This window comes from Athene cunicularia (genome assembly GCF_003259725.1).
Source record: "Athene cunicularia isolate RWA chromosome 2 unlocalized genomic scaffold, athCun1 chr2_part1, whole genome shotgun sequence".
NCBI lineage: Eukaryota > Metazoa > Chordata > Aves > Strigiformes > Strigidae > Athene > Athene cunicularia.
In genome coordinates, this window is record NW_020799095.1 from 36,807,533 (window position 1) to 36,833,051 (window position 25,519).

The window sequence follows — 25,519 nt, forward strand, 5'->3', positions numbered from 1 at the left end:
TGTATAAGAGACAGGTCTGTAAATATGCCACCTGTCTGGGCAGATAAGTTTTAAGACCAGTAACATCTGGTTTATAAGTGGTAAATGATCTGCCTTCCCTGATCCTAGTGGGGAAAAAGAGGCTGGGGGGAAGGGAAGATCCAAGTATTAGCAGCTGTTTCAGTCCTAAATTTAATGCTTCGGTTGAGCTGATCTCTTGAGGAACTGATGTTAAAAACTATCAGTCACACTCACAATCTGGAATTGCTTTCGTTAGGCTTCCAAGACTGCCTAGTTGGTCCCAAAGCTGACAAAAGAAAATACCTGCTGTCTTACCAGGAATTTATATATTCTGATTCCACAAATGTCTGTAAATGGCAGAGATGGTATCAAAACGTTCTAGCCTTCCAATATACCACAGTAGTCTATTTCTTGGCACAGAATTAAAAAACTACAACCAGTCTTTTTCTTTTGCTTGGCTATAGCTGATGCCAAGTATTCATAAACCTCAAAGAACATTTCTGCTAAAGATTATGTATTATACTTCAGATTTTTTATTTTTTTCCTTTTACATTCACTAACTTCATCTTCCCATCCAGTGGACTTTTCTGGCTGTGTTAGACATTCTTTCACCTTGTGGAAGAACAGCTTTTCCACAGATGTAATGAATGATCTTTGGGCAGGATGCATGCATGCTCGTCTGGATGAAAGTGATTTTCCACAAAGACTTATTTCACTGAACTAATATTATCATTGTGGAGTGAGTGTATGCCTGGCACTTTCAGAATTACCTATATTATATGGAAGAATGACAATCATAATTTTTCAAGAAAGAAAAGACACTTATCTTTTCTTTGACAAACATGCATCTTGGAGATGAGAAGGAATGAAGGCTCATATCTTTTAGTGGTTTTGGCTGCGTTTTGTTTTAAGAAGACAGGATCAATCCACTGATGGGTTATATATGAGTGGTGGAAACCCTTTTTTAATTGTCCTCAGGAAGAGGAAAGTCTTGGAGGATTTTGAATGGAGCATCAATTGCATGTAACTACCTGTCTGTGCATTTAGGGAGACCAAAGTTGTTAGAAAGCCACCCTATCAGCTCTGCTTTATAAGTCAGCTGCATGCCACAATCACCATTTAAAAAAACTATGGATAACTAATTTCTGGTGGACCTCTTACCATCATTCATTCCTTCTGAGGAAGAGCCCAGCCTAATGTTAATTTTCAATGTTTTTTGATGTATGGACACCAGAGCAAGACTTTCTTATGCAGACTAGTCCCCACTATAGTGGATTTATGCACTTTTTAGCAGTCAGCTTCATTTTTGTAGTTACTTATCTCATACTGGCCTACAGGATTTATGATTTAGCTGAAAAGAACTGGTCAAGTGTAGCCAATGGAGTACATGTGAAAGCCAAGCCTGTGTCCAGTTTAATCTGTCTCAAGAGTAACAATAGCAGCTAAGATACTAAAATATTGCCACAGAAGAAAGACGTATCATTTTTGACATTTTTTGCCAGGACTTTTGCCAAGGTCTTTCATACAATGCTCCTTGTTTAGGCAAAACTATTGTTCAAATCTTGTTTCTATTTTCCTTCGGTATTAATCCAACATTTTGCCTTCAGCTATGAAAGTTTTGCTTTGAAGCTGTCCTGGAGCCTCTGTGGGATGACAATCATTCTGTCTTGATGGCAGATGTTCTATCTCAGCAGGTGAAAGAAGGACACAGAGCAAGGTGTCAAAGATGGACAGATATATAAAAAGCTTTTTTTCTTTCAAGCAAAGAGTAAAACTGGTTTGGTTTTTGTTTGGTTTTTTTTTTCCAGATTGCAAAAAGCAGTATGAATAGAACTGTGAAAGTAAATAATGATTATTCATTATTTTTTAAAAGTGGAATACTAGAGATGTTCAATGAAACTAGTAGGCAGCAAGCCTTAAACAAATCCAAGGGTTAGACCAAATAATTGCCTTATTTTTGCAGACTTTCCAAACAATCAACTGCTGTCTACTTTGAATTAAGCTACTGAGCTGGTGAGCTTGCTTGTGTGAAACAATTCAGTAGATCTTGTGTATTTATTCATACAAAAGGGTGGCTTCCAATTGTTGCTGAGTCAGGGCAGTCTGAGTTTATTGGTGTTTCCCATCATTCGAAACAAATGCACGGCTTTAGGTTTTACACAGCAATGAAGTTTTCAGCGGCATACAGGGCATACATGTTTCTTTAAGTGACAATTTCATTGTTCACAACAGACAAACGTGTGTTCTCTAGGAGCGAGTTGTTTCATTACACATACAAGTGAAGAGTGTAGGGCTAGCATGGATCCACCCTTATGACAGAGGAGAAAACAAAGTCTTCAGAGACACAGAGACATTCTCAGAAGTACAGATTTTTCTCTTCTTGATCAGTCTTTTTGCAGAAAAGATCTAGGGTAAGTACCCTGTGGTAATGTCAGGTTAAAAAAAAAAAAAAAAAAGTAGTAATATATTTTTCTGCCTGCTATGCTGAGCAGCTATAGACATTTTTAAAAACAAAACCATCTTAGGCCAAAGTTGCCTTCCAGCTCCAGTTGTCACAGATCACTTCTAAGCAAAGCTCACCTGAGAGAACATAACTACTGAAGATAATTCAGCTGCATGGTGACAATTCAGTCCCATCTTGGTCTCCGCCACAGTTTAACACATGCATGGATGCACTTCAGAAGATTAGTTTAGGGCTGTGAAATCTTGCATATGTTCTGGAAACAGTGACTATGGTCTCAGCTCCTTATTGTGAGTCCTTCTCACCCCTAGTCATCCTGTGCTGTGAGGTATGAAGCAACCAGGCAAAGTGAAGCCTGCCAGCGCTGTGTGCCTGGGCAGGAAGAGAGGAAATAACTGCTTTCTTGAATATTAACATTCTTACTGCCATTGCATTCTGTGGATTTACTGTTTTCTGCATTCTCACTTTTTTTTTCAAGTGGCTGCCTTAGGACCAACTGGTCATCCTTGAATAGGTCAATAGCATAGTTGCACCCTCTGGATTTTTGCAGGAAGCAGCTGCCTGAAACTTGGCTTCTGACTAGTCCTTTTGGGTCCTACCCTTACCTTATCCTCTGTTTCAAGACAAGACTTACTGTGAGGGTAACAGTAATTGCATCTCTAAAAAGGCATCTCCATATCTTGTGGTCAAAATAGATTTAACTACCAGACCTATTCAAATATTAATAGGGTTAAGGGTTTTGTATAATCCTTACTGAAATTCTCTAAACATCTAGTTATGTAGTAAAACCTAATTCAACTAAAATAAAAATTTAGTGGACCAGTGCAACTGTTTGCATAAATACTGCAGATACACATTTTATGGATTACTAAGCATGATTTCTGAAAGCTAGAGAATTCATACAAATAGTAATTTCTGAGGAAGATCATTTCCCTGTAGACCTTATGTAGGCCTGTGACTTCTCCTACCCCCAAAACTAACCACCTCAGAATGGACACCTGATGACCTTTGTATGGACAAAACAGGTTCTAATTCTAGCAAAATAAATCTACGTGCTTTCCCTAGCGGAGCCAGTCAGTGTCCCTTTTTGCTCTATTTAGAATTTTGGTCAAAGTTAGGAAATAGCACTTTTAAAAGATCCTACTTACCTGAGCTTAATGGTAATCCACATTTTAAATATAAGACATCCTTTAAATGAGTTGAATCTTGTAGATGGATTTCACAGCTGTAGTATAGTTAGCACCAAGTTAACAGTGCCTTGGTACTACTGATTTGTGTCACAGAAATGACTGAGCTAAGCAAAGAGATACTAAGTGATCTTTAGGAGTCTGATAGTAACCTCAGTCACTGGAATTGTCTTGAAAGTAGTAACTGTAGAGTTGTCATTTGATGTGCCTGAGGAGACCTTACTGGTAGGTGCCTGCTGAACAGACCACTTTCTTCTTGGGTTTTAAAGAATATTTTTTAATTATTTTTTAATGAGTACAGTAAAGACCAAAGGTAGGATTCATCTTGATAATTTAGGACATCTACAGCATAAGCATCCATAGCTAAACTAGTCACCCTCTGTACCTTAGCAGCAGAAGTGAGGGGAAAAAAAACAATGACTAACCTATTTATATGTCTAGTTTGGGATGATCTGTGTTGTACCTTGGTCTGCCTTGACTGTATTGGCAGTTTCCACTGACTATACAAATTAATTGGGGTGCCTGTCTCAGATTTCGATGTCTGTGTATTGGCAGATGATTCCCATTCAACATGTTCAATAAAGGCTTGGTGTTCAATTGTGAGCTTTGTATACATGTATAAAATGTAAATAATTGTAGTTAATGTTAGAAAACTTAATTTCAAATTCTCTTGAATGCAGGCAGCATTAGTGAAACAACAAGGGTAGCTTTTGAGGATAACTGGAAGTATAGTGTTTAAAGCTACCTGGCATGTTTTCTTTTCTAGGTTGGCATTGCTGAAGAAGAGTGGTGAAGAAGATTGGAAGAGCAGGCTTGGCAAAAAGCAGGAGTACGCAAAAGTGTCTGTCACTGATCGCAGTGCGCAGATGCAAGAAGTTGAGCAGCTGTTGAAGGTAACTCTATCCTTGTTCAGAAAAAACATCTTGCTTGAAATGCTTCAGCTATCTGAAGATGCATCCAACTACACAGGCATGCCTAATATTAACTACTAGCTCCTTCTATACCTCTTGTTGTCAGGCTTGTTTAAAAAAATTCTCTCAACATGAGAGCTCTCTAAATGCAAATGTCTTCACTGTCCTGGGATGTGTAATATTGGTTACAGTGTCTTTACATCAGCAGATTATGAACCAGTAAGTGGGCCTGTAAGGTTTCTGGAATGTTTACAGGTATAATTAAATAAATTCTCCCCCCCCCCGCCCCAATGAAATTGGCTTGAGACTTTAAGTTCAGGTGTTTTTTTTAGTATGGGTGAGCTTGTAAAAATTTGATTCCTAAAGCTGTGTTGTCTCTGTGCATATACTTTGAGCAGCAATTTTGGATCCTAGAAATACTGAGGAAGTGCAGGTACCAGAGCATTCATGAGTCATTTGGCTGTTGGTTATCTTGCATGATCTTTGGTGTTTGTGGATAGCCAAAACGATCTGGACAAGGATTTTATCTGTCTTGTCTGTGTTAATTAATAGAGTGAGAGATAGGTAGAAAGGTGTAGAGGAAAAGGAAGTCCACATTGTTAGAACACTCTGGCTATGTCTATACCCGAGTAAGTTATGTTGCCCATCAGGAGTGGATCTGAACAATTACTGATGAGGACCTGCTATCCACTCTATACGCCCATGCTTGTTTTGCTTCAGTGAAGTTTCGCTTTAGTCTGAATTTAGTCTGCTCCTGTGGCCTGACTGCTGTTAGCAGCTGTGGTGTTACTTGGGAATCCAGGAGTGTGCTTCAGGGCTTAGTTTCATCCAAAAGTTTGTGTATTTTGCAATTGAAACCAAAGCACAGAAAGTGAGGATGACTGGGAGATTTGCTTCAAAATGGACTGCTGGTTCAAACTACAGGACTAATTTAGAATTCTTCCCTTCTGAATCTAGTATTTTGAAAATCTCAAGGTTGGATAAAACAGTCTGTTTCAAAAGCCTTTAATTCTTGAAGTATTTTTCACAGAGGATAAGTGAAGATAAAATTTGTGTTACAAATTTTACATGTGGGGACAGTAGTCTTTGGATCCAATTATTTAGTTGTGAAAAAGCTGTTTCTGTTAAATAGTATAGGCAAACAATAACAAAAAGTATTGTATTCCACCAGTGTATTATGAGTAAGGAGTTGTTACACAGTGTCATTATTGAGGATAAATCTGTGCCTGAACTTGTGACTCATCAATGGTTGTGTGTTAACTGGACAGGAAAACAAGAAAGCCGATTTTTGCAGTTTGGTTTATGGGTTTTGTTTTGGTTTTGCCCTGTGGACTTGCTCAAAAGTGCAGTTGCTAGTTTAAAAGATGTCCTAAGGCAAAAATAGTTTCATCGAGGAAAGCAAAATTGTGGTCACATTTTTAACAGGCAAGGCTCCTAAATGACAACTGTTGAGATCAGATAACAAATGTATTCCAGTTCAAGACAATGGGGTTGAAAAAAAGCTTTAAGCAGCTGCCAAGATCTAGGCAGAGGCAAAACCTTTGTTCTCTCTTCTCGCTCCCAGCACCCGTATCCTCCCTGCGGTGTTAACCATGTGCAGCAACTTCTCTCAGTTTAGCTCAAGTTAGGCTCTGAAAGCAAGTGAGCGTGAAGTGCTTGAAGGGTACAAGCTTTGAAGTGACAATGCTAGCAGTGGGAGTTTCCGTAACATTGGGTCACCCACTCTGTTGGTTCATGTAAGCTCTTGGCTATTTAAAGCCTAAATCAAAGGATTTGCATGTCTGCCAATGGGTGAAATCTTGGATGTATAAGAAGAAATGTTCGTCTTATTAGATACACAACTCTGATCTGTATCGATATTTGTGATGCTGATTCATTATGTGATACATGATAAATAATGTAAAGCTTCACTAATTTGCCCACACTTCTTAGAACACACCATGTCAGCTGGCCCTTAAATCTGGAAACCCTGTTACTGATAATTAATCAATGTGATGGCTGTTATCCTTTGAGGACCATGAAGCAGTGAGCCACTGAAGTCTCTATTTGTAAAAGAGCTTTGAGACAACGATCTTAGTGCTATCTGTTGCTGGATGGCAATAAAAATGCCGAAATTGTATTGATTACCATGTTTTGAGCTAGTTAAAACACAATTTCCACACATAGCAGTCATGCATCAACAGCAAGGGTGTGTGAACTTCTGTCATGCCCTGCTGCCTCAAAATAATACCTGAAGTTTTCAGTTGCAGTATGTCACTCCTGTTAATGTAGTCAGACACCTTTTGGGGTTTTCTTTTGTGGGTGTGTCTTTTTTAAAAGGTTATCTAACTTGCTCTGGAGATTTGATTATTGAAGCATAGCTGTATAAGATAGAATTTGTTAGAGTACATTTAGATTTCTTATAAACAACAAAAGTTGAAAGATTCATACTCTTAATAGTTACATTAAATAGTGCTGTTTGATCACTTTTAGTCAAAATGCTTCTTCATAGTTGTCTTCATGGTCAGATATTTCTCCAAATATGTTATAGTCATTTATAAGTAGACTAAACTGTAGAAAACCCCATAAAATTCATGGAAAAGCTGACAGAGCAACCTCAAATGGGGAAAAAAGGGACTAAGGAATTAACTCGAGGAAATACAGATGAGGGAGGGAAGTTGAGATTTACTTGGGGAGGTTCAGCATCTGTTTTGATGATTGCTGCACATAGGAGGAAAATTTGTTGGAAGCTGTGAGACTTCTTAAATTATTTATACGTACAGTAAAATATACTTGGACAATTCAAAGAACAGCTCTAACATCAGGGGAACAACTGTACACTGAGAAATGTCTTTCTGGAAAAAAAAAAAAAAGCCCCTTGGGAAAAATATTTTGGATTTAGCATATTTGTATTCATCATCTTAGGTTGGATGGAAGGCTTCTAGTTTGATGGGTTTTTTTTTCATGGGTAGAAGAATTAACTAAAAAATATTTCCTTAGTAGCAAAATATCAAGATTTACTGGAATGAAAGTTCCTATTTTATAGTCAGCCATTTTTAACAGAGTCCTTGATTAATGTGATTACCAGCTGCATTGCAGTCACATTAAGGCAGTGAATGACATTTGAAATGCACTTAATTCTTAGAGCAAGTTCAAATTGCAGCTCAGCACTGGTGTTAAAGGCTAAGGCTGAACAGTCAATTCAAAATTACTCGGAAGTTAAGTGTGTAAAAAATTTTAAAGGGGATAAGCCCTTAAAAAGTGACCTTTAGGCAAAATATTAGTCTCTTGCTGTGGTGATAGTTTTATCCATTTCATATATGGCATCCACCAAGTGCTCGTATCCAATTCTAATTAAAGCTGAAACTCTAGATTAGGCTTCATTTTGAGCCACTCTATAACAAGCTGAATTTATCCATATTCTGTGCAGTGTTCCACATTTGCTTTAACTTGTAGAAAGGAAGAATTATAGATGATAAAGCCATCTCTAATCAGCTTTGGGTATGCCCAGCTCTGAGGCAGAGTTTATTTGTAGGCTTTGTTTAGAATGGTGAACTCACCTTTGAGTCCTGTTTGTTTAACATTTCCCTCCAGGTGGCTTTTGAGTTTATCCCAGTTTTAGTAAGCATTCTTTCCTTTCATCCAGAAAATAGATGGCTTGTTATTTATCAGGGTCTGATTAAACTTGCAGCAGAATTATTCACATTGTGGTTGACATGGTTCATCAATTTAATGGTGCATGAAAAACAGAGACATAAAAATTATCAGCATATGAAAAGTGTATTTTCTGGCTGTGCTGTTTCATTCTGTGTGGAGTTGTAATGATACTGTTACTTTTTTCCTGCATGGAATGGTTTTAGTAAGCATGCTGTTGTATTATGACATTTTTGATCTCTGTCTTTCCAATAGGGAAAACATTTCTAGAAGATTAAAAGGTTCAGATGTACTTCATTTTAAGAAATTAGGGGAAGACAAGTTATTTCCCCCACATCTCCTTTTCTAATAGTCCAGTTCTTTTCTAATTCTTTTGCTTTGCTTCTGTCCTTGTCATAGGAACCTGTATATGCTTCTACTTACTCTCCTGTTATACCTGCTCTTCATAAATTTCATCCTTTTCTACCTATTAATCAGGTGAGCAAAAGTCTGCAAAATTTAAATGCTCAACAGTTTCAAAGAAGCACATTTTGACCTTTCTTTTTTTTATAGGAAATTAATAATCCTTTTAACTGATTAGCCAGCTTAGTAAATGCTGCTTTAAAGAAGTATAGAATTATGCCACTACGCTGTGTACTTTTCTTCAATATAAATTCTGTTAGTGTTTCTCTTCCAGTTCTTTTTCTAAAAATTCTGTATCTGTTAGATTGCATAGGTGAGAAAGTGAATGGAGACATTGTTTCTTTCATTAGAATTCAATAGAAAATTTGCAAGTTGTTAAAAAAGTGTATAAAAAGGAGCAATATGTAAATGCACAGCATTTATTTTAGAATAAAATGCTGTGTACACTGACTTCTTTAAGTAATGAGCATATACATTGTAAGACATAAAATCATATAATTTATTGACTGTAAAAAGCAAGCTGCTTTTGTTCAGAGGTGACTTTCATATAATGCTTTTCCCTACTCCCCGTCTAAAGGATTTTTGCCTTGGCACATCCTGCTTCTATTCTCTGACTGTCCCATCTTCCTGCTTCTCTCTCTCTTTCTTCCTTTAAGGTCTGTAGTACTAGTTTGAAAGAATCAAGTGCTCTGATTTCTGATGAACGTCATCCTTGGAGATGGAAGGTGAAATACTGTATAAACTTCCTACTTAATTATTGGAAGGAGGAGTAAGGCAGAAAATCTTACTCAGATCTAAGATGCACATTCCCAAAGCAACTTGTGGCAACAGAGTTAACGTGGTGTTTGCTTGAGAATAGAGTTCTGCTGCTGTTCCAATAAATGTTAGAGAAGCTTCCTGTGAAGTGCTCCTCAAAATTATGCCCATACCTCTGCAATTCTATCATAAACAATTTGAAGAATTTACTTACAAAGATTTAATAGATAATGAGAAATAGAAACTTTCTTCACATAGATCTATATAGCAAAGTTGTCTCTGAGCAGAAGTCAAATACTGGATCTTGATCTGAGCAAATAGTACCTGTTTCACATGATCAGAGGTAAAAAAAAAAAAAAAAAAAAAAAGGCAGGAGTGGGCAAAGAAACAAGTTGAAGAAAAACATGAGAAAACAAGGATTGTTCACTAGAAAATCCCAATAGATCTATATAAATCTAGTTCTGGTTTATTAGACTTCATTGTCCCTTGCCTCTCACAGCTCAGATCTGTGGTTGTAGTATCACAAGGAATCCACTGGGTTCTTCATTCCTACACAAAATAGAGTGTATGTTGCATGTGGGGAGCATTCTGACCAGCATGCATAATGGCAGTGAATCCAAGGGGCAGATATTCACTACTAGAACCAGAGGATGTTGATTATGGCAGAGGCTACTGTAACAGCAGTAGAAATTTTGACTACTGATAGTTACCATTTACACATTCACTTTTATAGCTGATTTTGAGGATGATCTTTTACTCTGATTTTTTTTTTTTTTAATTAAAAATTAAATTTGGGGCTAGTAACTGAAATGTTTTAGTGTTACCTCTTCTCTATAAGCTCTGGATTTAATATAGCTTTATTACTATATAATTCCAATAACCTATTCATTTTGTTGTGACAGAGTTCGCCAGCTCTATGTATCTAAAAAATATGTAGTCTGACATAATAACATAATATCCCTCCAGTAGTGAGAGGAGGTCCCTCAGTGGGCTGTTTGTCCCATCTGTCTTAACACCTAAAAAGTGTTCATCTTTCCATTGACTCTGGTGAGCTACATCGTGCCGTCTTAGAAAGCTACTTCTTTCTGACATAGTGTCAAGGTGCATACAGATTCATTTGGTTTTTTCCTGGCATATTAATAATTTTGTTGTTTGCACCAAACACAAGTCAAGTATGTTCTATTTTGCCCAAACCACTTTTGAACAGAAAGCTGTGCATTTATTTGAGTTTTCTTCTTATAACAAGACCCATATAAAGTTACAGAGGAAAACAACGGAGAAACTTTTTAATACTTTTGCAACTGTTGGATTCTTCTTGTGCTTTTTTGCCTTGGGAGCCTAAACTAGAGAAGTTACTAGTATTATAAAGCAAATAGGTAGGGTTTGGATTCTTTTATATAACTTTGGTCTTAAACAGATCCCCCTTTTTTTAAAAAAAAAAAAATGTTCATTCTTGGTTTGGACTCCTCCAGGCAGGGGCAGTCTTGATCTTCAACATAGAAAACCATGAATTCTCTTATTTCTTGCATCAAAAAAACAAAGCAAAAGAAAGCCCAGTGCTAGCAGACCACTCTCAGTTGTGTTCTTGTGACCTAAAGAGGACACTGCTTGGACTGGAAAATTGTAGGATACAAAACAGAGCATTCCCTAGATGTGGGCCCTTCCTTAGCTGATACTGAAAAAGCAGAGGAGTGCCTGTGCATACTCTCAAGAAATGTGTTGCAGTGCTACAAAAGACCAATACCATCATTCAACCTAGCCAAGCAGTGGAAGGAAAATAATTCCTGTTTCCTGGTTCTGCATCAAGACTATAACTCCTTCTCAGACTTAAACCATATCTTTTAGAAAAAAATCCAGTATTTATTCTAAATTGCCATCATACAGAAAATTCACTGCAATATTAAGTAATTTTTCATGTGTAATTACTCTCACTGGTTAAGAGTTAACCCTCTCTTTGGTAAAAATACTCATCTGATAATCTGAGGTAGATTTCTTTTCAAATCTTGAAAAAATATTTTAGCCCTTTTCTGAACCCTTTCAAAATTGTCAGCATCATGGATAGAAGTGTAGAGGCTGGAAATGGAAGAACTATTGCAGTACAGATTATCTGTTCAAACCTACTGTTCCATGGGAATTTTTCTCTTCTTTTGTCTTCCTAGTTTTCTGGTGTTTGCTTGTTTCCATTTTCAAGTAACAGTCCTCTTAAAAGCCTCATTTACCAGATTTTTCCGATAACCTTTTTTTACCCATCTATATGGTTATTTCTTCTTTTTCTTCATCACTTTTCTGTATGTTTGTGTCATCCTGAGGGTCTTCTCAGAAGAACTGTATCTTTTTTCCATGTGCATGAAAACATTTTGGTCAAAGTTGGGACAAATCAGACCACTGCATGGCTCTTTTCTGTTTAGAAATAATTTTTTGGTCGGTTAACTAGTTTGCAGCCTGTAAACTGCACTGATATTTTTATATCACTCAAAACCCCCCTCAGATTGTCATCTGTGATTAACTCAAAATATATTAAAGAAATCAGAGGTAACCGTGTTAACATATTTATTCATACTTGATCTCATCAAACTTACCATTTTGATTAAACCTGTTTTCCATAATGCCATGTGGAATGGCATTAATTATGTGCCTGTGCTTTGATTCTTTATTGATTGTCTTATAGCAGTCTTTTCATGAGTGTCGGGAACAACCCACAGCTTGTGTGACCTGTACCTATATTCTTTAGTTCTACTTCTAAATATTGATCCCATCTGAGCTTTTATAAGTCCTATACATTTTCCCATTTTTCAAAGGCTTTTTTAAAAAAAAATAATAAAAATCACTGCTTGTGTTTGGGGCATTTCCTCTTCCAATTATTTTATGTTGTTGGATGCTAATTCATCTGATTCTTTTTCTGTTACGCTTCATTTTAGGAATTTATAATTTGTCTGAAACAAGACAAATCAGTGAACACATGAATGTATTTTTTATGACAAATAGGATATTTCATTGTATGTAACAGCACTGGGACTGTTGTCTTCCTTAGCTTTTATTTATTCCTGCTACATTAAAATAATTCTTGTTTTGGCTTTTTTATTGTGGTCTTTAGCTCCCTTTATCAAAATGTCACAGCTACAAATTTGAGATTTATGCTTCTTTCATATCTTAATTTTTTTTTGAACTTAGAAATAAAATTTACACTTAAATGCTTGTTGAGTTTCACCTTGCCATATTTTCTCCCAACTAGAATGTACTTTGACCCACTCGTTCCTCCATAAATGCTGTTATTTGGCAATTGTGAAGGCTTTTTAAACTACTCCTGATTACCAGGTGTATTTGTTCTGAAATTTCTTTGACAGTTGTGTTGGCTCATGTTAGTTTTCCAGCTATAGAAAATTAGTCTTCCTTTTAAGCATCAGATATGCTTTTGTTTTCCACCAGGACTGTTATAGCAAATTAAATGGGTTAGGGGTTGCTTGGTGTCTATTCAGCTTATAGTTTTTTTAAAAATTTGCTTATTAGGAATTATTGTTTATTAGAGGAAGGTGGGAGTCTTCATGCATTAAGATCTAATATGGAATTGCTCCTGAATTTTGTAACATACACATCCAATCTGATTTTCTTTTTTTTAGGAACTCCCAAGGACATTTTGTCCAACAGAGCAGCTTGAAATCTTCCATTCAGAAAAAGAAAAAAAGTTTGTTTCTACTGTTGTAACTCTCTTTTGTCCTTTGACAAGGCTCCAGAATTATTTACGATCTTTCTTACAATTTATGTGTATAGTGATTAACACATATGCATTACATGTCTCTGTCTTCAGAATTTCCAGTAGCTCTGCAGACTCTGAAGCTTCAGGTATTTGCTGGAGACAAAATTAAAAAAAAAAAAAAAGAAAGAAAGACTCCATAGGACTATTTCTTCCTGCCTCTCCCTCACTTCCCCTTATATTGTAATCAAAGTCAGCATCTTCACTAAGTTAAAAGTATTTGTTCTGTGTATGAAATTTCACTTGTGGCTTCATTAGTTATATATATATATATATATTAATTTTCTGCCAAAATCTCCTTTGGTGTGTTGCTGGGTTTTTTTTGTTCTACCAGCTGTTCATCCCAGAGGTCCCTGTGCTTCAGACATTGGAATGGGTGGAGACTGGGAAAAGCCAACAGAGATTACTTCCAGTATTTTTATTTAAAACATTCAGATGTTTTTTACAGAAAAGGAAGCAATATTGAGTAGAACTGCATCTTGCTATTTCTACTGAACATTTCAGAGTTCTGGGGGAAATATCAGAGGTCTTTATCTTGATTATCATGACTTGCAGTCATAGTGTCTGGCTGGCCAGCTATCTTTCCTAATAAATTGAGAGCAAGGTTGCAGCGGTACACAGAACCAAGGAATGAGTGGAGGGCTCTCATGTCTGAGTCCTTATACAAGCCACTTCTTGGATTGTTTTTACTCTTCTGGCTGATAGATACTGTTCCTGGTAAATGCTGAAAGCTATGAAATCGCTATTTTGGTGTGTCCTCTGCAGTTACAAGAGTTTTTATATTAAAAAAAAATGACTGATTTATTTAGTCTGTCTGATTTTAAGAAAATAAATAAATAAGAATATCTGGATTTATATTTCTTCCTTCTATCTTGAAATGGAGAATAGTGTTTCCTTTATGTTCATAATCTTTTGAGTCCTTTTTCATTTCCTCTCTGTGCTTGTATGAGCTAGAGCTGTGATAAAGCTTTAGATTTTCATGTGTTTTGGAAGTAATTCTAGAGTTAACAGTCCCATACACTAAAAATAACTTCTGTACTTGATTTCTATGCAGTATAATCCCTGAAATGTTGCTAATTTTTTAAGATAAGTGCATTGAAGCAATATTTCTTTGGCCTGACCTAGCTACAGCAGAGTGTGTAAATCCAGTTTCTTTCCTGGGTAATATACCATCATCAATCCTTTGTGTTTGGAAGGCACTAAGATACTTCATGCTTCTAGCTGCTTCTAATTACTCAAGATGTTGGCTGTTATCCTCTGAAGCAAGCAAAGAAAGTTGAGGGTGACTTAGAAAAAAAAAAATCACAGTCATTGGAAAAATATTCAGTAGGGCAATAGCTGACATAGGAACTGAAGTGAGCAGCCTCTGGAGAGATAAGGCTGCTAATTCTGCCCAGAGAATTTAGTTACTGTAAGAGAGTGATTCAGAAATCACAAACTGAAGTTATACTTCTTCATTGTTATTCCCTGTGCCACCTGCAGATTTGAACATTTGAAAACATCTGCTAAAAGTCAGTGATCTCACTAGTGTAGCAAGTCATGCTTCAGAAGGACAAAGTCTGGAAAATTATATCATACACAGAGTAAATTATTTGCTTTGCTTAGAGGGATGCCATTTGCCTTGCCTGGTAGTTTCAAGAAAAGACCAAAGAGCACAGACCAAAACCTTATCCTCACAATGTAAGGGGGCAGCAGGACAATGAAGCTTCTCAGGGTCAATGTCGCTAAGCTGTGCCTATGACTTTTCTTTAGTAGCTTGTTCTCCTATTCTCTTCCCTCTACAGCTAGCAGTTGAAAAGTTCAGCCAGCCCTTTGCTATATCCTAGTTGGTTGATCTATTTTTTTAAAATATCTTTCTCTTTTCCCCCCAAAAAAACAGAGAGTGGCAGATAACCATGAAAGTCAGATGACCATTGAAGAAAGAAAACACCTGATTACAGCTCGAGAAGAAGCTTGGAAGTCAAAGGGTAAAGGAGCAGCCAATGATTCCACACAGTTCACTGTAGCTGGCCGAATGGTAAAAAAAGGTCAGTGGTTAAATGATCCTAATACAAATAAGTCACTGCTTATCTGTCTAGTCAAAATAAAGTCAAGCTAAAGCTATGCAGAAACAATATCCATGTTTAGGAAAAGGAGGACTGTTTATCTTCAGCTGAATATCCTATCATGAGACTGCTCACTCTAACTTCTAGTGGCCATTGGTCCATTTTGTTCTGCATTGTTGCACTACCATCCAGTTATTAGTGGGCTCTGGTGGTAGGCACTCACTTGAACAGTCAAATGGTTTGTTTTTCCTTCTAATACAACTCAGAGGGCACAGTGGATTATTCTTTCTTATTTATGCTTTGAAAACCCAGGCGCACTGTCTAGAGAAAAGTTGTGAAATCTAGTCCTTGCTGTTGCTGGCACTTCCCTTGTTCCTAGGGTCACTGGGAGTATTTAGCAAACATGTGTTACTTTTATGGATGCTGTTTTGGACAACAACTTCAAGTGTTGTTTGACTGAAAAAAACACTGAACAGATTTCTGCATAGAACCAGAGAGTAGAAGTGACAAGGAAACAATGTTGACATTTTGGGGATCTCTTGAATTCAGTCACTGTTTCCAGATGCACCATTCTTCTGAAGTGGACGGGAGTCTCTGGAGGCTGTGCATGGTAGAAATACAGCTGTTCATGCAGTGTGCCTGGCAAGATGATAGCTTTGGAAAGAAGGCACCTAAATGGATCTCTTGTAACAAATTTAGTATTCATTAACTATAAGAACTTGATTATTAAATACAACAACAATGAACATTGAGTTCAATGACAATCACTGAGAAAATCATTGTGGGGTGAGGACAGTATTGTAACAGGGAGTAACTCCATTCACAATCCAAGCCATATTCTGTTGGCAGATAAACAGATACATGGTATTATGAATTACATCTATTAGTAACATATTTTAGCTGCTGCTTGCATTGTTTTGCTGCTAGGAATGCCAGTGGTCACAGTGTTTAAATACAAACTTATTTTGGAGGGTTGCAAAAAAAAGTGTTCAGTTGTCCACAGATTGCTTTTTGAGATTTTCTTTTATTTTTCCAAATAGATTGGTCTATGGAAAGGAATAGAAGGTGTTAGCATTTGTTCTTCTTAATGGAAAAATAAAAAATACCTTGAAAGGTTCTCTTTAGGTGCTGCGATCATTCTTTTAGAGAAACAAGATAATCCTGTGACAGTGGCATCAATAAAAGTAGCCCAAGTGGGATTTTATTCAGATGTGTGCTATTTTTGTTGCCTAAAAGAATAAATTATCATGATGAGTTTTTCATTTAAGAGATGATGAGAAAGCAATGCAAAATTAAGTCCTTGTTATATACATGTGCACAGATGCTGTATTTTAATTGCTTCTAATGGCTGAAAGTTTTTCAGTCCTAAGTGGAAGGTGGTCCTTTACTAACATCTGAACCAGCTCTCAATCTGGTCTTGTGGATTAAGTTTTGAGAAAGCTGCTTAAGATCTGTGTCCTCTCAAACACAGTTTGATGAAGTCTTTACCAGTTGACTTAAAACCTGCTGGAATTTTGAGTCTCTTAGACAGGGGAAAAAATTGTTTGTGGAAAAGCTACTTGATTATATTCTAAATCTATCTTGATGTTTGACAATTACGAATTTCTAGGAGTTGAAGTAAAGATAGTGGAAACATAGTTAGTATATATTCTCCCAGCACAATATTGGTTTAATCATCAAAATAACTAAAGCTTAAACTGATGTGGCTTAATAATTAGTAAACTATGGCTAAGGAAATATTAGATATTAGAGGGAAGTTTAATGTCAGTTTCCCCATGTACTGAAAGTCTAGGCAACAAGATGTGATAGATGCAGTTCTTTGCTTCAGTATGCTTTTCTACCTAATAACAACCACGAAACCTATAGAGTGTCATTTCTCTTACTGGAGCAATGTAGATTCACGTAAAAAGAACCAAACAAAAATAATCTTATTTTATGCACTGGGTCCAGAATGAATTGCTTAATGATGGTTACTGAAAAGCAGGGGGAGGGGTGTACAACAAAAGGAGGGAGTAACACTTGATATGGTGAGGACTCCGACTTCCATTTCTACTTCTGTTTCTGCATGTTCTTAAAAACATAACAGGGCCCAAGAATTACTGCTTAATCCAGGGACAACATTCACGGGTCAGATGCATCCTTCTATGTGCATCGATAGAGATGGGTTTAAATTTAGAAGGGGGTGGGGGTGGGGTGGGGGTGTGAAAATGCCAAGGAAAATCTTGTTTCTCTGCTAGCCATATCTTTTTGTTCAGAACAGTTGCATGTTTTTAAAATGTGAATTGAGGTGGAAATGCAGTCCAAAATGTAGACCAAGTAAACTGCTGCTACCTTGAGAAGAAGCAAAACAACTGTATTCAAGAGAAAACATATATCTTGTTAGCTTGCTTACAGACGCTTGGAAACAAAGCTTTGTTGTTGTGAATGGGACAGTTTCTGAGGCTGCTGTTGATTTAAGGAGCAGGCAGGCCAGTACACTCTATCCCTAATACAACAGTTGTGGAGGCTGGAGAAGTATGAGGGACTGTAGGAAGTGGCCAAGCTTGTCTGCTTTCCCTAAATAGCTTTCCGTGTCATCACTGTTGGAAACATGGGCTGACCTGGGACCGCATTTCCTATGTTCTCTGTTCTTACACAGGTCTGGCTTCTCCAAGTGTGTTAACGCCAGTATCATGCCCTTTCAGTAACCGGCAGAAGTCTACCATGCCAGTTACAAAGCCCTTGGAAGGTAGGGAATAAAAATGGCTGAAATACATTCAGGCTTTTTTACTTTCTGTCAATTAACAAGTTTTTCTTTCTGGTTTGCTTAGAAATTGAAGCCAGGCCTGACATGAAATTGGAATCAGATATGAAGCTTGACAAGCTGGAGTCATTCTTGGGAAGGCTGAATAACAAAGGTTGGTAGAGTTACCAAAGGTGGCAATGTATCCACTCTCCAACTTCAGTAAGTAGCTTAAAGTACCTCTTAGTTAAAATGTTCTGGTAACAGAAACTGAATATTTCTTTGTTCAGACTGCACTCACTGATCACACTGTGATTCGGTCCTTGTTATTTTAATAAAAAAATACATTACAACTTACATGTTGTTAAAGTCATAACTGCCAAAATAACTTTCATCTTTCTCTATACGTGATGTATGCATTCTTCTTGAGAGCAAAATTTCTTAAAACCATGCAGCCAGTTTGAACCATATTGCCATATACAGTGAAACAGCTTTAAATGTAGTTTAATCTTTTTAAAATCGAGATAGGACACTAAGTTGCTTCCAAACACAATTAATTCAGTTTCACACTTTTTTGAAAACTGACTCTCTGTAGCAGCTTGTACAGCTTCCTTGTGCAACTTGTTGGCTACCTATGAAGCTGGTGTTTCCATCTCATATGTCGTGTCCTCCATTTGTAAGACAAAAATGCTTTTGTAACTTGTGGAGTGTCAATACCATAAACAAACGTATTCACATTTCATCAGAGGAGGCATAGGATAATGATCGTGCCATACTCGCTAGTCTGAAGTAGTGACTTTTCCACTTGTAGTTATAGTAGGTCTTTTCAAAGCAAGGAATTCTGTGGTTGGAGGCAAGGGGGAATGTGCAAGACCGTAAAATATTTGTATCATCCTACCAAAGCAACTAATTTTTGATAGTGCCTAACTTTTTGTTCAGCTGTATTTCTCAAACGCTTTGTAATAAAGATGATTTCATGTTAGTAGCAGTTACACTCCATTTTTATAATTCCTTTCCAACAGACTTTTCTACCATCTCTCCTTAAAATTCCATCAGTTAAAAAAACAAAAACAAAAACCAAAACCAAACACAAACAAACAGAAATAAACACCAAAAACCGAAACACCACCACCATCCAAAAAAACCCCTACCTTAACACCTTCCAAACAAGCCATGTTTACCTTTTCTAGAGTTAGAAACTCTAATATGTTTATTTATTGAGTGATTTTTTTTATTTTTTTTTTTCCCTGCAGTTGCTGGGATGCAAGAGACAGTGTTGACAGTTACAGGAAAATCTGTGAAAGAGGTGATGAAGCTAGATGATGATGAAACATTTTCCAAATTTTATCGCCATATGGATTTCCCTTCCTCCTCAGTGCCTTTGGACCTTGATGAGGATTTTGATGCCATCTTTGATCCTTATGCACCAAAGTAAGAACTACTGGGTTGGGTTGGTTTTTTCCATTGTTATGTGTGCAGACATAGGGGTGGTGGTCCAAATGTTCAGCTGTAAGTCATCTTGTAGATATCTTAGTACCAGCCATGTCCATTTCTTCTACACATTTCTGGAATCACTCTTCAGCTTGAATCGAAGAACTGAGTTTGATGTCCTAACAAACGTCACACCCAAAATCAAAGCAAATCTCTTGTTATTAGATGATTATGACTACAAAAATTAACCGATGATTATAAACACTGCTTGATTTTCAGGTTAATATCTTCTGTAGCAGAGCACAAACGTGCAGTTAGGCCTACGCGCAGAGTCCAGTCCTCAAGAAACCCCCTGAAAATGCTGGCAGCAAGAGATGATATTCTCCATGAATATACTGAACAAAGACTGAATGTTGCCTTCATGGAGTCAAAGCGAATGAAAGTAGAAAAAAGTAAGCTAACAGGATGATTTGTGTAAGACGTCATCTTGCTTTTTTAATTAAAAACAAAGCAAAACAAAAAAATCCCAACGCAAAAACCACAATTGAAAGACTGGAACATATTCTCTGAGTGGCAATAAATTGAGGTATAAGGTTGACTACAGACTGTCTAGTAGGTCTGGAGAGAAGGGCATGTGTGACTTCATCAAGGAAAGCTACCTACAGCTGCCTCCTCTGCATAAGTTTAATAATTTATTTTTAGCACAGTCATCTTGTGCAGAGTGCCACTGCGCATGCAGGGTGAGGACAGGAGAACAAGGAGAGCAGATCTAGCATTATGCTATGCTGAGGGGGATTGCTGGCAATAAGAGATGAACTTTTGCTCAGGTACACTAGTCTCAATTTTGGGTCCTAGTTATCTTTCAGAAACTGGAATTAGCCTTCTTGACTCTTGACAGATTAATTTCTATAAAGGATTGGTGCTCTGTTCCAGGGTTTCTGTTTTACTTGTGACATTGCTTTCTCCTGACAACCAGATGAACAGAAGAGACATTATTGTAAAATGTATTCAAAGGTTTGTCAGGCCACTTTTACCATTTTGAATACAAGTTTTCCTTATTACATTTGAATAAAGGGAAATCAACTTTAAACATTGCCTCTATTGATAACAACACTAATTATATGTGTAATACTTTGTTGCCATTTGATAGGAAACATTTCCCTGAGTTATAGATTCATAAAGTGCTTTGTCTTTCATTGGGAAATAAGCAAAAGTAGCCAAGAATTTAGGCTTTAAGTTTACAGTAAAACATGACTAAGACTTTGAAATGTAAATGAATGTTGCATCACACTAGCTGAGACAAATTTTAAGGGAATTTCAGTTGATTAGCCTTGACTACCCTGCTGTCTTTTATCATTAATCAATTACAAGGCATTGAAGATCTACACAGTACTTCATAAAACACTGCAAAAGACGTGTTTCTTAGCAAAGTTGCTATTTCTGCCAAATAAAATATTTCAGACACTGACAGTTTACTTTTGAATGATATCTAGAAACTTAGGTACTACTAAGCCCACAAAGCTTTTGAGCTACCAGATAATCTGATTTCAGCCTGGTTTTGTTGTTGCTATTGAGAAGGAGAAAAGCTGGAAATAATGGGGGAGGGGATAACTTTTTTTTAATGCAATGACCACTTTTAAAATAATTTTTTCCTTTTTTTTTGTTTTTTGTCTTTTTTCTCCAACTTCTTTTTATGTACAAGTGTCTACAAACTCAAATTTCTCAGAAGTAGCACTAGCTGGCTTGGCAAGCAAAGAGAACTTCAGCAACGTTAGCCTGCGGAGTGTTAATTTAACAGAGCAAAACTCTAACAACAGTGCTGTGCCATACAAAAAGCTAATGCTGCTGCAAATTAAAGGTATACTGGAGCTGTGTTTACTTTCCATACATAAGAGGCTGATTGTAATGTATGGGAGTTGCTACCACAGTTGGATGCTTAGCTTGTTCTAGATCTCTAGCTTGAGATTTATGTCCAAAACCTAAAAGAGTAAGTGAGAGCTGTTACAAATGCAAAACCTTACAAATAGGTTTGCACTGTGGCACTGATGTGTGTTTTCCAAGGAAAAAGCAAAATATTTCAGACTCCTAGCTGTCTCCTGTGGACATTTTTGAACTATCCCATTATTCCAGTGGTTAGTATAACTTGGGAATGACATAACACTGTTCTTGCTCCACTTCCCCTTACAGTGTTTAGTAATGTATCTGATTCTGCAAAATAATAGCTAATTTTTTTGGCAAAGTAAAAGTCTTAAAGCTTTTTACTGCATACAGAATTGTACGATAGCTTCATTTAAGCAAATGTAGAGGATTCTGGAATTTGACTGCTGTCTGCCATTTACTTAATTCATTCCTTCCAGAAGGACACAAAGTTGTTAAAGCAAGAACAGGCAATAATAGAAATATTAGTTGATAGGAGGCAACATTTTTTTTGTTTCCTCTGAGTAAACTCTTTTTCCACAGTAGTAGTCTTTTAATTCTTCTTTAACAGTCTGTTTCCATATATTTTGGTAAATCTGCTGGGATTGTTTGTACTTCATTCAAAACAAATTAGATCTTGGTATTTGATAGCAGTAGTCAAAGGCATATAATTAGCTCTGTTTTCTCTTTAGGAAGAAGACATGTTCAAACAAGATTAGTTGAACCAAGGGCCTCGTCACTGAACAGCGGAGACTGTTTCCTGTTGTTAACTCCACATTTCTGTTTCTTGTGGGTCGGAGAGTTTGCAAATGTCATAGAAAAAGCAAAGGTTAGTACTAGTTGGGTTTTTCTTATTTATTTTCAGAACTGTTGCAGCACATGTCTGATGTAATTGAGCCTTGGTGCTGGTTGTTTCAAAAAGTGGCATGTAACTGAAAGTGACAGGTAGATGTGCACGATTCCTGTAAACATGTTTTAGCTTGTGCACTAAATGAAAGCTGACACAGGAGTGTGTAGGTAGTGAAGCTGCAAGAGAAAAGAGGATATCCTCAGGAAAGATATTTGCACTCAAACAAAAAATAGTCTGAATTGCAGGATGTCCTTTTTATTCCAGTGTTCATTAAGATCAAGTCTTGTTTTAAAGCAAATGAAAGAACTACTGTATTTCTGTAACATTTTCTCTAGTGTCTATTTGTTTAGTGCAACAAATAGTAAATTTTCCCACTATTTGCTCTATTTATATCCTATCTACTTTTGCCTTCTCCCTGAACAAGATATGCACAAGTATTCCAAAGTCATAAGCAATCTTGTTAAGATAACTGTTAATCTCTTAGGCTTCAGAACTTGCAACTTTAATTCAGACAAAGAGGGAACTTGGCTGTAGAGCTTCTTACATACAGACTATAGAAGAAGGAATAAATACCCATACCCATGCAGCCAAAGACTTCTGGAAACTCCTTGGTGGACAGACAAATTACCAGTGTAAGCATTCTTACAGTTAAAGTATCTGATGTTTTATCACAGTAAAATAGTTGAGTCAGTTCTCTTTACTAAAGATAGTTGAATGTTAAAGTTTATTATTTTTGATGTTCTTTTCCTTAAGCTGCTGGAAGTCCTGAAGAAGATGAAATGTATGAAGCTGCAATAATAGAAACAAATTGCATTTACCGCCTTGTAGAGGATAAACTCATTCCTGAGGATGACTACTGGGGAAAGGTGCCAAAATGTACCCTGCTACAACCAAAAGAGGTATTGTGCCACTTACTGCTCCTGCAGTAAATGCAGGAACATACAGCTGACAACGACTTTCAGTAACTGCAAATACCTGTGGAGCGGCTCAATGAAAATTGGGTCCTCTGTGTTTCTGAAAAGCTTCTGAACACTTTGCTGTCTAAAGTGTGCTGCAGGTCTCAAGAAATTAGAACATGTTATGTTTAAAGTGAAATACTATTTTAGGAAGTGTAAATCTTTTCATCAACAGTGGCTCACTCCAAAGTCATGAAGTGCAGAACAGGTAGCACTTTAGAAAAACAAAACAAAATAAAAACCTGTTTTCCCTTTCAAGCATTTTTATTTCTATTCTTAGCAGACTTTTCCTTTTTAAACAACCATTTCACCCATCAAAGTAGAAATGAGAGCAGATTTCCAAAATAAAGACAATGCATTTTCTTGAAAGTGTTCAAGTTGCTGCCTGTTTGCTGAGCCAGGTCCCCATGCTGTATGTTCTGTCAGCCTTCCCCAGCTGCAGGACGAAGCACAGATCTAAATGTCAGTGAAAGCTGCTGTAACTGGACAACAATCAGTCATGCACCAGAATAAGAGCTCTCTAATCTGCTAGTGATGTAGCTACCAGCTATAGATACACTTCATAGCATTCCCCATACTTGCTTCCAGTCATCCTCAACAATTAGACGTTGCAGTGCAGACCACTGCCCTGGCTTTACTTGCCTTGCAGTGCTAGTTGTTAGTGTCACTGCAGAAACTCAAGATATTTGGAAGAATTTGTGTTCAGTGCACTGTAGGAAATGAGGATCAGAGTATCACCTAACCTAATGGTATGTTGTCTGTTTGGTTTGGTTTTGGTTTTAGGTGCTGGTGTTTGACTTTGGTAGTGAAGTATACGTATGGCATGGAAAAGAAGTTACTTTAGCACAAAGAAAAGTAGCATTCCAGCTGGCAAAACACTTGTGGAATGGCACCTTTGACTACTCCAATTGTGACATAAATCCTCTGGACCCAGGGGAATGCAATCCCCTCATACCCAGGTATCAAAACTTGACTTTGGTCTCATTGCAGAAACTTGGTTTTCTTGCCCTTATTTCACAGTGTTTAATTCGATTTTATTTCTTCTTTTCCCCTTGTACAGAAAGGGACAAGGACGCCCAGACTGGGCTGTGTTTGGCAGACTCACAGAACATAACGAGACCATACTGTTCAAAGAAAAATTTCTTGATTGGACAGAGCTGAAGAAACTCAATGAGAAGAATTCTAGTGAATCCCCTCACCAGAAGGTGCATATAATAATCATGCTAGGTATTTCAAACTAGATGACCTAGCTGGGATGGAAGCCAGGGAAGCTTGTTCTCAAGGATCCAGAACACTTTCTTCATCTTGCGAGCTTTGACCTAGGGGTCAGAACATCACCACCAACAGTGAAGCCACAGAGTTGCTTTATGTTAGTGCTGAGCAGCTCAATGAATACTGCCAAGGTGGCTTTGACAAGGCATCAAATGATGACAAGATATCAAAGTACTCAATTACACAGGAGTCAAACTGTTTGAGTGGAACTGTGGGGTAAGAAAAAAAGAAGTTATGCTCAGTGAAATCTCTTCTGTTTTTTTTGACAGGAAGAATCCAGATCTGACTCTAAACCATATGATGTCATGCTGATGGTAGCTGTGCCCCAAACAACTGTAGGCACAGTCTTGGATGGAATGAATATTGGCCGGGGCTATGGACTTGTAGAAGGAGAAGATGGGAGGCAGTTTGAAATCATCACTGCATCTGTGGATGTCTGGCACATCCTGGAATTTGATTATAGTAGACTTCCTAAGCAAAGCATAGGGCAGTTCCATGAGGGAGACACATATGTTGTGAAGTGGAAGTACATGGTGAGCACTACAGGTTAGTGAACAATTCCATTTCATCCTGCTGAAACATGGAGAAGTGCAGCTAAAACTGCTGCAGTTAGTAGTGAGATCCAGACCTAAACTTCCTTGGGTATGAAACAGTTTTAAAGGTTAGAAATGCTAATTTAGCCTTCCTAGGCCATTAAAGATGTATTATTTTATTTTGTTTAAAAGAAAAAATAATTAAAAAGCTGTAGTTATTTTTTGTACATGAAGTGTAATACTATCCATCTCTTCTTTTACCCAACAAGGGTGGTGTACCTGTTCACAGGACAGCTCATTAAGCCAGAATTGTGCCCACAGCTTAACACCAAAATAACTAGGCAGCTGGACTAGTGACAGTGGTCTGAACGTCTTGCAAGAGTGGTAGGCTTAGCAACAAGGAAAGCCTTTGCTGGGTAATGCAGAAGAGTAACAATGACAGGAAAAGCCCTTGCCAACTCCTCGCCCTTGCTGTCCTTTTTGTGGAAACCCTTTGGTATGGATTTCAGTCTCAAGTGGAAAACTTTAGCAGTGTTCTGACAAAGAGCCTGAGAGCAGCAGGTAAAATGAGAATCAGTCAGCTCGGTATGCTCATTGGAGCTCTCCCTTCTGGCACTAAAGTAAGAATAGGTGGCTTTTGTGGTAAGTATTATAAAATTGAAATAGTCTAAAAATGATTGTTCCAAATAGGA

General features: G+C 37.2%; 1 protein-coding gene across 17 annotated transcripts in view; it reads left to right on the forward strand.

Moving 5' to 3' along the window:
* The window catches only part of SVIL (supervillin), a 112,072-nt gene that overhangs the window by 74,404 nt on the left and 12,149 nt on the right, over positions 1-25,519 (forward strand). For 15 of the 17 annotated variants that reach the window (XR_003397881.1, XM_026843670.1, XM_026843671.1 and 12 more), the window contains 14 exons: positions 4,415-4,541; positions 8,592-8,669; positions 14,981-15,128; positions 17,785-17,874; positions 17,957-18,043; positions 19,122-19,299; positions 19,579-19,751; positions 21,002-21,157; positions 21,909-22,045; positions 22,551-22,698; positions 22,820-22,965; positions 23,806-23,981; positions 24,083-24,227; positions 24,564-24,840. Coding sequence is in view for 16 of the 17 variants with exons in the window: in XM_026843670.1 (XP_026699471.1) it covers positions 4,415-4,541; positions 8,592-8,669; positions 14,981-15,128; positions 17,785-17,874; positions 17,957-18,043; positions 19,122-19,299; positions 19,579-19,751; positions 21,002-21,157; positions 21,909-22,045; positions 22,551-22,698; positions 22,820-22,965; positions 23,806-23,981; positions 24,083-24,227; positions 24,564-24,840 (2,066 nt within the window). In the remaining variant the exon portion in view is untranslated. The remainder of the gene's footprint in view (positions 1-4,414; positions 4,542-8,591; positions 8,670-14,980; positions 15,129-17,784; positions 17,875-17,956; positions 18,044-19,121; positions 19,300-19,578; positions 19,752-21,001; positions 21,158-21,908; positions 22,046-22,550; positions 22,699-22,819; positions 22,966-23,805; positions 23,982-24,082; positions 24,228-24,563; positions 24,841-25,519) is intronic. The other 2 variants (XM_026843667.1, XM_026843680.1) reach the window with 1 other exon arrangement.